Raw genomic sequence first — 15,057 nt, forward strand, 5'->3', positions numbered from 1 at the left:
TCCATTGGCTATACTTCTGAATCAAAGTTAATGAGAAACCCAAAAAGTAACAGAGTTAAATTGGGAACTGATTTGTTTAAGAAGTTTGGAGTCTGGGCTCTTAATGATTCATACCAACTTGTTCAGGGTTCCTGATGGAGATTCTCGAAGCAAGAAACACTCCTGGAGCCCTAGCCAGTATGGCTCGTTAGATGGGCATTATCCTGTGCATCGAAAGGTTGCTGATTCCATCCCCTGTACAGACCCAGACTGGGTTGAGGGCTCGGTCCCTGGCAGGGGGCATTCAGGAGGCAGCCAACTGATGCTTCCCTTTCACATCAATGTCTATTTGTCTGTCTGTCTCTCTCTAAAAATCAGTAAAAATCTAAAAAAAGGGAAACTACTGGAGTGCATGACCTCTACCTCCCTTCCATTAGATATGGAGTGTGTGTGTGTGTGTGTGTGTGTGTGTGTGTGAGGCAAAGTTTAAGTTGAGGTTCTTCATTTCAGATGAAGAAGTGAGAACGTCTTGCTGTGCTCTGAGCACTGCGCCACTTGCCATGGCGGTGATGTTGGCTCATAGGGAGAAGGTGCATGCTAAGTGTGGGGTAAATTTTCAGTGTATATTTTGACTTGAAGATTTTGGGGGCACATTTTATATAAGTTACTAAGTGATATAAACCACTTGTATATCAAAATATACTCAGGCACATTACAAACTAGAATGCAAATTTTCTATAGCTGTTAAAGATAACACTTTTAACTTCAAAGGAATTTCCCGCTGGAAGCAGGCCACTTAAAGCTTATCGTCCTTGCCTTTGCAGGAACCGATGCATTTACTTGGGATATTACTGGGGGAAAGTCTAAGGGGAACATGTATGGAATCTTTGAATAGACATGCTTATGTGGTGTAGGAATGACTTGCACACCATTTTCTCTCTGCTAGCCCAGGCAAAGCTTCCAGGGACCCCTTCTCCCATGAACCCCAAACTTTATTACAGATTTATGAGCCAGGTGCAAAGATGAGCCTGGATGGTGGTATAAGGAGTGGAGGAGGTGTACTGTGAAGGGTTTCCTTTTGCCTGGTCATTTGACTCAAAGCAAGTCTCTTTGCTAGCTGAGCACTGGAGCAAGCCTAGGAAGAAGGTCCGGAAGTCAGGAGAGCAAAGAGGAGGAGCATGGGAGTGGCAAAACCTTTACCAGGAGCCCCAAGACCCAATAGTCAACTTGTTGGTGCTTTTTATCCTCTGTTAAAGCCCTGCAACTTCAACCCTTTGCCGTAGGGAGAAAGGAGTTCAGGATGGAGGAGTTACCTAATGTTGCAATTACCGTATTTTTCGGACCTTAAGACGCTCCGGACCATAAGACGCACCAGTTTTTAGAGAAGGGAAATGAAGAAAAAAAGATTCTGAAACAAATAGTGTCCTAAAATATTTTATGTGCATTAAAACCCAACATCACAGTCATAAACACATGTAATCAACCCTGTAAAGTAAACAGCAGCATTTAGAACCATTTTAGAGCCGGGCAAGCACACAGAGACCACACAGAGCCGGGCAAGTAAAAAAACTTTTTTTTTTAAAGTATATATGTAGGCTATATTTGGACCATAAGACGCAGGGACGTTTCCCCCCCACTTCTGGGGGGAAAAAAGTGCGTCTTATGGTCCGAAAAATACGGTAATATCAGCACTGCCAGCCTGCCTGGTCATTAAAAAGGGATTCTAAATTGTGAAAGCAAAGGCTGTGAACGGGAGAAAGAATGACACGAGGTGTTACCCCAGATACAAGAGATTCTGCAGTCAGGTGGGATGGTTGCCCGCCCCCGCCCCCCAACACACATACACACACACACACATACACACACACACATCTATTCTGGAAAAAAATAGGAGGGTAGATAAAGCACAGACCCTCTCGCCCTCCTTTCTTTTAGCCAGAGTTGATATGACACTACGGAAAACTGTCCTATTTTCTGTGCACCCTAAAAATCTAAAAGTAACACTAACATCAATGCTTATCTTCTTGGAATGCATAAAAACCAGTATTATTGCAGTTGAAGTTAATTTTTTTAAGTGTTAAAGGTCTGATTACAAACGGCAGAAGGCAGCATGGGAGAGAGTAGGTGAAGAAGGGGGGTGATACCTACACAGATCCGACAAAGGCCACGTCAAACCAGAACGCCAGGCCGTGGATGAGGCCAGACTGTGTCATCTGAAACACAAAGGGGATTTCTACTCTGCAAGGAGACAAAAGAGAAAGAAGACACGTTTTCTTGTTGACCAAGTATCCCGGATACTCTTGTGAGATGAGTGGGACTATAGCACTCATCAGATTATAGCTCTTCTTGTCATTCTTACGGGCACTGACCTGGGTGAATTGTTAAAAAGCCCAGACTCTGGAGCTTTAGGAACGGTTCAAGTCCCAGCTCTCATGACATTTATTCATTCTGTGACCTTATGCAATTGATTGTTCCACTCTGCCTCATATGTGTCATTGGTAAAATGGACAAAACAATGGTACTGTTTGCATGGTGCTGCGTGAGGATTAAATGGGTCATATGTTACGGGCTCGGAGTAGTGTCTGGTTATGTAAGTAGAGATATACACTGTTTAATTTTTCTCATTCAATTCTTGAAACAATCCTTACCCTTATTCTGCAATAAGGGAAACCAGTGCTAATGAACTATTTCCGTGTGTGACTCAGACCTCAGATCTCTTCCCTGTGTGAACAGCAAATCTCTGCACTGCAGACTTGGGGGTGGGAAAGCGAGAGAGGAGACTTAAAAACCGGGAGCATCACTTATTGGTACAAACCTGTGGAGATCTGCCTCTTTTGCATCCATAAAGTTCACTGTGTACTTGACTGATCGAGCCATCAAAATCCTAATGTCAAATGAGTCCTGGGGAATAAAAAACACACAAAGATGTTATCTTTCTGTCAGGACAGACTGAATTCAAGCAAGATTGATTGCAGTCCAGCTTTCCTCCTGGGATTTTTAGTCAGTGAGATTAGACTTTAGAAGGCATGAACTTAATGAGAATAATATTACTGATACAAGCCAACATTTATTCAGTGGTTACTGTTTGCCCGGCCCTAAGAATTCTGTGCTTTCCTAGCCTATATCAATCTTCACAAATTCTCCGGGGCAGGCATTTGGTGGTTTCTGACCATCAAGAATTGACCTCTTCTCCACATTCCAAGAAGCTGCACAGTCACTAAGCTCATCGGACAATCAGGCTTTATCAAAATTAATTCTTGGGCTTTTGCCCAGGTTATTAGGAAAAGGCAGGCTCTTGTTTGGGACTCAGAGTTTTAAGAATCGGAGCCTGGAGCTTCTGAAACATCTCCCTGCCACGAGGGGAAGGACAGAATTAAACCAGAGGAAACGGAGGTATGTGATGAGGATAGGAAAACCAGAGCCCGAAGGCACTGCCTGAACTTGTGCAGCAAGTCTCTGAAACCAGCTCTAGCTCCAGGCTTTGCGTTTCTTGAGGGCCAGTGATTCCATTTCAGCCTAAGCCACGGGAGTTGGGTTCCCTTCCACTTACAACTGAAAGAGTTTCGGACGACGCAAACGTCAAGCTGTCCACGGTTACACAGTGAGATGGAGCCACCATTGAAACCCAAATCTGTGCCAGCAAAGCTCCTAGTCTCTGCTATTTATTTACAACACTTCCTCTTTAATTGCGCCTTGGGCCACTAGAATCAATGGGAGGAAGTGCATTATTGAAGAAGTGAGGAGGCTGAGTGTTTGCAGGGGATGGGTCTGAGCTGGAAGAAAATCTGAAGTCACTTATTGAAAGGCAGCCCTCAAATGGCCTTGCTTTCATTTTCTGAGAATTTCCTTAATGGACTGGGAGATCAAAGCTGGAAGACTTGAAAACATGCTCTTCTGTGATGGCTTAGCACCCAGCCTGGCGGCACAGTGGATGCAGGCTCACGCGTGCGTACATGAATGAATGAATGAATCAACAAACAAACATACAGGAGGAAGACCATAAGGAGAACACACTTACGACGATTGGCTGTCTGAAGTATTCATCCACCGCAGCAGCCCGGAGACTGGACAGGTTGACCCCGTAGAAGCACTGCTGGTACCTGCAATAGCATAAAGAGTCATCATGTATGTCATCCCATCCCTCACCTGAGTCCCGAAGCCCAGCAGAGCTGTGATGTAGAAGCTCATCACGGTCATCAGTTTATTTAAGCATCACATGACCTCCCAATCTGTACCATGGAGTAAGAATGAGGCCATGAGAAGGACAACTGGTCAGTAGGCAGCAGCAGAGCAGAAATGTTCTCTAAGACCTGCATTTGACCTGTGTTGGGCAAGAGAGAAGGGAGGGTGTAGCTGAGGTAATGGAAGTTTCTTGTGGGGACACATAATGAGAAGGATATTGGGGGGGGGGGCGGAGGAAGGCCTTTGGGCTCCCACCCTTGGCCTCATGGCCCATCCTTGATCTCATGCCTGGTCTATGACACTCTATGCAAGTCCCAAAATACAATTTCTGGACCCTCTCATTAGCTCAACCCAGAACACGACTTTAGATCTGCAAAGCCTCTGGACACTCCTGTTGTTTTGGGAGGTGGATTTCCCTTTTCTGTCCTCCATAGCCACTGGCTGGCGCCTTCATGACAGCCTTTGCCGTTGTGGCAGACAGGGCAGGCCCAGTGAGTGACGGCTGGATTGTCACAGTCCATTGTGCACACTCCTCAATTCTGTGGTCGGTGACATCCAGCAAGTGCTACAAATCCTGCTTTCTCCTTCAGTGCCCCAGTGTCACCAGCAGCCACCGGTACCTGCAGCACAGCATGGGCTCTCTGTCGTGTTGCCTAAAGGTCTTGGCTATGTAGGGAGGAGATCCAGTATCTGGATTAAGACTAGCTTTGTTCAAACCCTGGCTCTGTGCCTTAGGCAAGTCACATGAACTCTACCAGTTTTCTTATCTCTAAAAATAAAAATAATGCAAGGCTCACTTTGCAGGTTACAGTAAGGATTAAATGAGTTAATATAAGCAAAGCCCTTTGAGCAGTGCTTGGCATTTAAAAAAATCTTTATAGTTGAAAGTAATATCTATGTGTCCCGCCCACCACCTAACTCTTCTAGTCAGCCCCCAGGCCTTCACTACCCTGTTGTCTGTGTCCATGGGCTATGCATAGAAGCATGTGAGTTCTTTGGTTGACCTCTCTCTCCCACCCATCCTTCCCCACCTTCCCTCTGAGGTTCCATAGTCTGTTCCATGCTTCTACGTCTCTGAGTCTATTTTGTTCATCAGTTTATTTTGTTCATTAGATTCCACACGAGTGAGGCCATGTGATACTTATCTTCCTTTGACTGGCTTATTTCACTTGACATTTTGTCACTGCTGTCTAAGTGCCGGCTGTCATTCTCTGAACCTCACCTCAGCACTGGGGTCTAGGGCAGGGGTTCCCAATCTGAACCATGGAGATTACTTGGAGGAGCTTGTTAATAATTCCAATTCCCAGGTCCAACTCCAGAAAGGCTTGGGACCTCGCTACTAAAGAGTGAGGGCTTTTATCCTGAGATTAAAAAGTCGTTTATTAAGGGTGTCCATCAGATGGGAATTTAATTCATCCATCTCCTTCTCCACCCTCCTCCCCCCAATTCCACCTGCCAATATGGAGGGAAGAGAGAGAGAGAGAGAGAGAGAGAGAGAGAGAGAGAGAGAGAGAACACAACAAAGCACAGAATAAACATTAAAAATCTGTGGTGCAATTAGGTTGTGATGGAAGGCACAGCCAAAGGAAGGCTCTACAACAGGAGGCAAAGTCTCAGATGCTCCCTAGAGACGCAGGGAAGCAGCATAGTGTTAGATCAACAGCCAGGCCTCAACCTCAAAGTGCAATGCAAGCCCCGCCGAGCCACTTTCAGATCCTGAGGAACTTGTCCTATTTCTCATCTCTGAGCCTTTGCTTGTTTTCCCTCTACCTAGGATGACTCTTTCCTTTTGTTATTTCTTTGTTTCCAAAGCTCACTAGGTGATTCTAACGTGCAGTCAGGGTTGAACACTACTAAGTTAGCTGTCCTAGAATCCTCGCCAAGTAGGTGAAAGAGAAATCCCCAAGAGCAAAGACAGCTCCTGCCTGGCAGTGGCTGAGGTTGAGAATGGCTCTCTGTTCTTCACATACAACCACAGCTCTCAGTGGGGGAGGAGGGCCTGGTCTGTGCCATTTGCTTTGTGTGTTCAGTGCCAATGAAAGCCCAGTAGCCACGATCAGTGTGGTGCAAATGGGCACCGTTCCTTGGGCAGACGGAGAGTTGTGGGCACTGAGCCCACTGCCTGGGTTTTAAAACGTTTCTGGCTGGACTATGTTTCTAATTCTTAGAAATCTCCAATCTCCTTCTGAAACGCTTCATAAAAATGATTAAAGCAGAGGGGCGCTGGCATCACTCTGAGTCCCCAGGGTGGGGGGATGGATTAGGAAGTGAATCTGTTGACTTAGAAGCTGGGGATCATTTCCATCATATGTGGGTTTTGTTTTCTGACTTAACTTACGATCCCTTTAGAAGCCCACAAGGCAGAATCTATGTGGGTTTTGTTTTCTGACTTAACTTACGATCCCTTTAGAAGCCCACAAGGCAGAATCTATGTGTGTGGTTTTTTGTTTTTTTTTTGTCCTGTATTCCAAATTTCAAGTGCATCCGCGCCCCCTCGCCCCTCCCCCCCCGCCCCCCGCCACTTCTCCACAATACATGCAGCATCTGGAACCTCCCACAACTAAAGTCCAGAAGGAAAAACATCTTTAAAAAAATATATATATTTTATTGATTTTTTTTACAGAGAGGAAGGGAGAGAGATAGAGAGCTAGAAATATCGATGAGAGAGAAACATCGACCAGCTGCCTCCTGCACATCCCCCACCAGGGATGTGCCTGCAACCAATGTGCATGCCCTTGACCGGAATTGAACCTGGGACCTTTCAGTCCGCAGACAGATGCTCTACCACTGAGCCAAACCGGTTTTGGCAGGAAAACCATCTTATTGTTAGTTATGCCTAAACATACCCACAATGCAGAGAAAGGAGCAAACCACTTACCCTCACCTTAACTTCACATTCTCTGCGCTGAGCCTGGCTCAGGCCCGCAGCCAGGAGAACCTCCCTTCTCCAGCCTCTCCTGTTCTTGTAGTCGCTCCTCTAGTTCACCTCGGCCTTTTGTCCCTCCTCCCCACCAGTGTCTGGATCTGTCTTAGAAGGAGGGTGGTGCAGCCTTGGGCTCTCTTGCATTAGTTAGCCCTGGTCTTCCAGATTCAACAGAAGAGACCCTCTCCAGTGCGAGGGTCTTGCTCATATGAACACACTCTTGCTCATATGAACACTCTCTCTCATAACATAACTCAGATATTTTACTTTAATAAAATCTTTGCTTCTTCATTCTAACAACAACAACAACAAAAATCTCTCAATCCACATCAAAAGCTCCCTTCCTTTAAAAACAAAACAAAACAAACACAAACAAACATCGCTCCTCGGCCTTTTGGCTAAGATCAAGTGTAAAAAAAAACCCCCAAACATTAAGAAAATATAATGAAGGAAGAAAGGAAACATGAGGGAAGGGAAACCCCATTCCGCTGTTGAACAATTAACAAGTTTTGGGTCTCTTCATGTACTATGCTTTATTGAGATTATCAACCAAGGGATGCCAATGGGTGAAAGTCATATGTTTCCCTAAGAACTAGAAACCAAAAGCAAGGATCCAAGAATGTCAGCTACGTCACACAGGGTGCTGAGAATGCCGCGAGAGAGGGTGGTTGGAATGGCCTGGTAGAAACGCCGATAGGAGAAGGATGGCTCTTTAGGAAAAAAAATGCATCTTTATTCAACTTCGTATACATCCCTTACACATGGCAGGACTAAAGGATTGGTTGCTTCAGACAATTTCATGCATCAGCAGAATGCAGATGTACCATCACGCAAAGATGCTCAATTCATTTTGTGTCTGGTTTTGCTGATTTAAACTCCATCAAAATAATGCAGCTTATATTTTACATGTCTGTATTTATATACATTTTGTACTTGTGAAATACATTTTTGGTACAAAGGAGAGGGAGAAATGGGTTCACAGGCCTTAAAAGCATCCAAACTTCTGACTGTGGCTCTTTTGTAAGAAGTGACAGAGAGCCTGTGTCATTCTTGGTTTGCACAGGAATTGGAAGTCTGTGTCAGAAGGAAGAGTGTCAAGACAACTGTGGTGGACATCTTTTGTTTGTTCTACCAGCAAACAGTTGCTCTTCTTCTGTTAATGACACCAGATCTTCTGGAAGATACATCTTCCTTGTTCTCTGTTCTTGTGATTTGGATGGTCTTGACTCTGCCCTCTGCAGGTTGGCTCAGTCTCAGCCAACCAGAGCATCTTATCTCCCTGGCCTTGGCAATGGATCCAGGGTTAAACATCTGACTTGAAGACAGTCAAGTCTAAGATATTTGCTCCTACTGCTACAAAGAAGAAGTAGATATGAAGATATGAGTCTATAAATCTAGATTTGCTGGAAACCATGTTGCTTCCATGAAGAAAATTCTTACTGAGTGGGGCTAAGAGAGTTGGAGGGAAAGTGTGACAGACGGAGGGAGTGGGGAGGGATATCTGACCCAACGTGAGTGAGCCCGAATCCACTTGTATTTGAGAAGCTGAACCTGCTCTTGGGTTTTCAGATAAATTCACCAGAAATATTCTTTTTCTTGTAATTTCTCATTGTTGTTTGTTTGTTTCTTAAAACCAAAAGTGGAAAGAAAACAATTAATAAGAGTCTGCCTGTATATGTGCTATGAATATAATAAATAGCTTTGCCTAATTCAGTGGACTCCTAATTCTGTGAGTAAGGAACTAGATTGTTTTAGCCATTAGAACCAGGTGAGGGCATGGTAAAGAGGATATCTGCTGGATTGGTGATTCTGTCTGGAAATGTCAGAGGATCCAGAAACTGAAATACTACATCCTCGATGACGCAGGTCTGGATGTGTGTAGGTCCAGCAGCTATGAATTTGACACAAGTTACAAAAAAAGATGAATGTAAAAATTAAGGCTTATTCTGTAAGCAAAAGCCAGATGAGTTCAAGAGCTGCAGATATGAATAGAGAAGCCAAGGAAATATACATTTAAAAACAAAACTGGATAGTTGAAAGGAAATTAAAGTTCCAAAAATCATTGAAAAATAACAAAACGAGGACAGTGGCCCATGAAAATCCAAACATGATTGCATTGGCCTCAGTATTCCTGCAAAAGTTCCTTCTCTGTGAAACTTTGTGCACATGCGTAGCTTCTGACAAAAATCTGGTTTAATCACATGGTGACGTGAAATGTTCTTATCTGGCTCACATAATATTTCTATGAACCAGTGACTATCAGAGTCAAATCTATTACTGGGAAAGTCCAGAAGGCCTAAAACTCTACCTATACACAAAAGAACCTTTAGTAGAAATTTCAGTTTAGGAGCAGAATTAGCCTAGGAATGAACCACCCATTATCTTCACAGTGGAATTTAGCAAATTATTCATTCAGCTGACCAGATGTCCTATTTCCCAGCAGTACGATGGTCAGCAAGACATGTAGTACCGTATTTTTCGGACCATAAGACGCACTTTTTCCCCCCCAGAAGTGGGGGGGGGAAAAGTCCCTGCGTCTTATGGTCCAAATATAGCGTACACATATACTTTAAAAAAAAGTTTTTTTACTTGCCCGGCTCTGTGTGGTCTCTGTGTGCTTGCCCGGCTCTAAAATGGTTCTAAATGCTGTTGTTTACTTTACAGGGTTGATTACATATGTTTATGACTGTGATGTTGGGTTTTAATGCACATAAAATATTTTAGACACTATTTGTTTCAGAATCTTTTTTTCTTCATTTCCCTTCTCTAAAAACTGGTGCGTCTTATGGTCCGGAGCGTCTTATGGTCCAAAAAATACGGTATATTTGGAGTGGAATGGTGCAAAATGGGAGCACTTATTGCCTGTGGCTTAGTCCTGTTCCATTCATCTTCCCTTGTCCTTTGCAAGCATGGACTTCTGATCTCTGTAAAGAACAACAAACTACAGGGCATCCACAAAGGGTATCTATCCCTAATATCATTCCATTGGATCGGCTCCTGTTGAGCATGGTGGATGCATATCCATTCATACCAAGCTGAGAAGAGGAAATGGCTCCTTTTCCCTGGTTCCCTAAGTGGTGTATCACCTTTTAAGTGTCAGATTCACTCAGTCTTACCTGTCTCTGGAATCCTCAGCCATGTGTTCCACTCTTGCTATGTTGAGGTAAGGACTCATCTGACCCCACCTGAGCACAACCCAACAGTGCTTCTGCTCAGGCCTGCACATAGGTGTCTCCCCTCCTGCCCCAGGACCCCTGCTGACTCTGGAGCATGAGATGCCTTGAGACCCATTTGATGCCCATGCATGCACAACCCAGTGTGTAGTTAATGTGGAAGGATGAACATCTGACCAGTGGGGATATAAGAGGCAATGGATACCTTTGCTTCTCTCCCACCCTTGTATAAACTGTCCTGAGATGTGGTTCAATCAACGGATCAAGCAATCTCTTGATGTTTGGTACCACCCAGTGTTCAGCTCAGAAACGTATTTGTGTATTATTTCCCTCCTTGCCTGCCTCACTCTTGTTTTCTCCTCATTCTTGTTTCACTGAGATTATATTTTTTAATAAAGTGGCACCTTATAAGCTTTGTCTAAGACTGGGATTTCTGGGGACCCTAAGTAAAGACAATCAATATAAAGTGTGGCCCTAGAATGTAGACCCTCAAGATGGAATTATTCACCAACTTGATGACAATAGAATCCTCACTGCTAGCAGGAAGTGATAACCCTTGGCATGTAGTTTCATTGTAATTACTAATGATCTCACTGGTGGTTAATTAGGATGCAATAAAGGTAGAAGGTGAAGCATTGGGCTATATGGTAACTGTGTGCTTGAGATTCTGGGGTGATAATAATTATATGGAGTGAGGAGCAGGCAAGTCTCTGTTAACAGCATTGGAAGCATTGCAAAAAAAAGAGAACTATATTCTCAGGGCAACCAATTCCCAACTTAAGAAACACTGTGAAACCAGAGGGTTTTCTTAGCAGAATTTAAAGGAATTCTTATCTCCTCAGTGCTCCCAGACCTGCTGTGCCAAAACTCAGGTACAGAATTAGACAGTTCCTCAAATTAAAATTGCCCATCTCCCTACCCCCAAAAGAGATATTAAAATATATGTTTTATTGATTTTTCACAGAGAGGAAGAGAGAGGGATAGAGAGTTAGAAACATCGATGAGAGAGAATCATCGATCAGCTGCCTCTTGCACACCCCCTACTGGGGATGTGCCTGCAACCAAGGTACATGCCCTTGACTGGAATCGAACCCGGGACCTTTCAGTCCGCAGGCCCACGCTCTATCCACTGAGCCAAACCGGTCCCGGCCCAAAAGAGATATTAAAACAGTAATAGCAGGAGAGCTGTGAAGGAGATTGGACAGGCAACTTTGACTGACTTATGTATCATATTGGGGCCCTGACAGGGAAAGAGAAGGGCTCTGAGCTCTGGGGTTGTGAAAGTTGAGTGCACAAGGCAGAGAATCCTGAAAACACCTTCCCAACACCCTTGACTCCTTCAGGGCTGTAGTAACAGAATTCTTATCCCTGTTCGCAGCAGAGAATAGCTTCCCTTCGCCTGAAGACTGCACAACTTATCCTGAAGCTTGTGCCTTGCAAGATAATTTTGTTCCCCTCGGGATCTGCCTCACTATTGCCCACGCTGTCCAGCTGATAACTCCAGCACTGCCTGAGCAGTAAATATGATTCCTATTCTAGGAAGAGATAACTTACACACCTAAGGAACTGCAAGAAGCTGGTTAATATTTTCCACTAAGAAACAGGAAAATATGTATGAAAATGGATTTTTAAAGGTGTTGAACTAGGGTAGAATATAAGTCAGATGAGGGTACAATTCACTGACAAGGGGCACTCCACATATTCAATGCTCTAGCAAGAGACCAGTCCTCATGGTCTGCTGGGAAGTCGCTTTGAAGCTTGGTCATCATGAGGCCTGCAGTTAATGAGACAGAGATTCTAAAACTTCTGCAGCATAGTATTGAGGAAAGGGTCAGAAGGCTCAGAGAGGTGGAAATAATGGATGAATTTACTATAGAAGATCTAAGAACATTCTACCTGACTATTCTCAGACAAATCCCAGAAAACCTTCCTTTTATTAGGTAACTTGGAGTAACTCCGTGAGCGAGCAGTGGCATTTTTGAGATGCTTACGGTGGCTCTCCTCAGTAGATCAATAATAATAGGTGATGGTGCCATTAAATTATGCTCTCAATGAGCACAATGGGGATGGAATTTTAAAATGTCAGAAGCAATAAAGCAGTAATCGACTGTCATAGGCAAAAATGACATAATACTGAGTTAGACAGCAAGGCTAGAGTGGCAATACCTTGACCCACAGGGATCTGTGGTGGATGCTGATAGATCCTACTGTTACCAGAGAGGCGAAAGAGATGTGCAGTCACCAGGATGGTACTCAATTTGTGTAACAGCAAGAACAACAACAAACGTGCTAGCTCGTGAGCTTATGGCTTCAGCTGTCACAATAGAAAGAGTGCATCCCTCACTTAACTTGCAGAACTAATTTCCAGATCTGGTTTATGGGTGCAGAGAACTGGTCCATGACAGTGGAGGCCCAGGCCCCTGAAGCACCACAAGCAGTTATGGTAAATATTCCCCAATCCTTCGCCAGAGGACTTGGGTTTCTGGGACAAAGTACCTATGTGGGAGAAAGGAGAACATCTCCATCTAAAAAAATAAGTTTTTTATTGATTTCAGAGGAGGGGAGAGGGAGAGATAAAAACACCCATCGGCTGTCTCCTGAATGCCCCCTATTTGGGATCAAGCTGCCACCTGAACATGTGCCCTGACCAGTAATTGAACTGGTGACCTTCTGGGACCATGCTCAATCAACTGAGCCACACTGGTCAGGCAAATATCTCAACTTTTAAAGGAATGTTATATAACAAGGGGGGAACTATTATTGATACTAAGGAGTTTAGGATGCCTCTAGTAGGTAAGGGTTTATGGAGGACAGGTAGTAAATGAAGATTTGGACCAAGTCCACTGCACGGGGTGTCCAAGGGGCTCATACCCACCCTTGCTTATTTCCACAATCCCTGAATGTACAACTGGGATAGATACATGCAGCGTCTGGCAGACCCCTCACACTGCCCTCAAACTGAAACTCCCCCACCCCCAGGCAGGTAATGCTGTGATTTTTTAAAAATATATATATTTTATTGATTTTTGTACAGAGAGGAAGGGAGAGAGATAGAGAGTTAGAAACATCAATGAGAGAGAGTCATCGATCAGCTGCCTCTTGCACACCTCCTACTGGAGATATGCCCGCAACCAAGGTACATGCCCTTGACCGGAATCGAACCCGAGGCCCTTCAGTCCCCAAGCCGACGCTCTATCCATTGAGCCAAACCGGTCCCGGCAATGTTGTGATCTTTAATTTATAAAGAAATTGTGTTTCAGAAAGACTGGACTAACCTGGCTAAGGTTTTACAGTTAGTAACTGACAGAACTCAGAATTAAGCACCGTTCAGTCTGGCTCTAGAGTCTGATTCATCTAGCGTTTAACAACTGCCAGTTTGCCTATGCTTTCTGTTCTGTAGTTGCAATAAACGTGCTAAGGGGGTGGCGGTGAAGAGCAGCAGCTTGCCTTTGGACATGTTAAATTTAAGATATCCTACAGACATCTAAGTAGACTTGTTAACAGCCAGATGGACATCCGATGCCTATGGTTCCAGGGAGAGATCTGGGCTGGAGTTCTAACCATGGGAGTTGTCAGCCTAGAGATGATACTGACGGCTGTATCAATGAAGTCAATGAAGAATGAACCTGGAGTCAATCCAGTGTTGAAGATTTGGATCATGATGGGGAGGAGACTGGGCAGTTGGGGCCAGGAAAGAAAGACAACCAAGTTTAGGCTCCAGATGTGCCAATGGCATCAAGTGCTATTGGTAGGGAAGTCATGTGAAGACTAATAACTCATTATACCTGATGATTATCTTATTCAGCCTGTTAGTTGTTTCCTCAGTCTCTTCAGCTGACTCCCTCAAAATGCACCCAAATTCATTTCTTTTTTCATCCCCCTTCTTCCCCTCAGCCAGCATTCCCACTTCTTTGCTTCTTCTAACAGAAATCTTGCAGGCTTTCACCACCTGTTCCCTGGGGCAATGCAACCGAAGGTCCACATGCTAGTAGTCTAATGCAAAAACTGCTTTATGAAGGGAGGGAAATTAGAAAGAAAGCAAAGGCTGTAAATTTTGAGAACTATATGATTTAAAAAATATTTTTGTATGTTTATTGACTAAAAATAAAATAATTCAAATGCACCAGCTATCAAAGCAGTACAGATTAAAAATAAACTGGTCACCATTTAAAAAAAAAAAAATTTGCAAATCAAATTGGCATTTAAAAAAATAAAACATATCCCTTATGGGCAAGACTGAGCAGACATTCTCATATACCACTGGTGGAAGTGTTAATTGGTAAAACTTTTCCACAGGGCAATTTGGCAATATATAAGAACAATTTTTAAAGTTCCTTCTTCACACCTTTTGGTCCAGTGATTCTGCTTCTAGCAATTTATTGTAAGGAAATAATCAGAATGTACATCAAGATTTCTATAATTGGAAACTTACTTTAGTGTTGTTTCTTATAGAACTTAGTATATAAAATTCTATAAAGTTTCATATTCTGGTAGAATATAGGCTATCTAACAGATATGAGAAAATGTCAATAAGATATTGTTAAAGTAAGAAAAACAAAACAAAATGAAAACTATAAAATGTATGATAATTACTTTATAAAGGATAGAAAATTTGAAAAGATATCAGCTAAAATCTTAATAGTAATTATTTCTGTACATGCTTGAGGATATTAAAATTTCTACTCAGAAATATTAATAAATATTTATTGAAGGCTTAGCATGTGGCAGGCACTGTTCTGGGTGCTTGAGAGACAGTGGAAATTGATAGAATTCTGGATCTTATAATTGCTGACAGTCTAT

General features: G+C 43.5%; 1 protein-coding gene across 2 annotated transcripts in view; it reads right to left on the reverse strand.

Moving 5' to 3' along the window:
• LOC118716536 (histone-arginine methyltransferase CARM1-like) overlaps nucleotides 1–15,057 on the reverse strand; it is a 223,018-nt gene that overhangs the window by 14,115 nt on the left and 193,846 nt on the right. For both annotated transcript variants that reach the window (XM_036433930.2, XM_036433931.2), the window contains exons 8-10: nucleotides 3,998–4,079; nucleotides 2,795–2,880; nucleotides 2,128–2,217 (exon numbers count right to left, since the gene is read on the reverse strand). In XM_036433930.2, coding sequence (XP_036289823.1) covers nucleotides 2,128–2,217; nucleotides 2,795–2,880; nucleotides 3,998–4,079 — 258 coding nt within the window. The remainder of the gene's footprint in view (nucleotides 1–2,127; nucleotides 2,218–2,794; nucleotides 2,881–3,997; nucleotides 4,080–15,057) is intronic.

The sequence above is a fragment of the Pipistrellus kuhlii genome, unplaced genomic scaffold (assembly GCF_014108245.1).
Source record: "Pipistrellus kuhlii isolate mPipKuh1 unplaced genomic scaffold, mPipKuh1.p scaffold_m20_p_12, whole genome shotgun sequence".
Classification (NCBI taxonomy): domain Eukaryota; kingdom Metazoa; phylum Chordata; class Mammalia; order Chiroptera; family Vespertilionidae; genus Pipistrellus; species Pipistrellus kuhlii.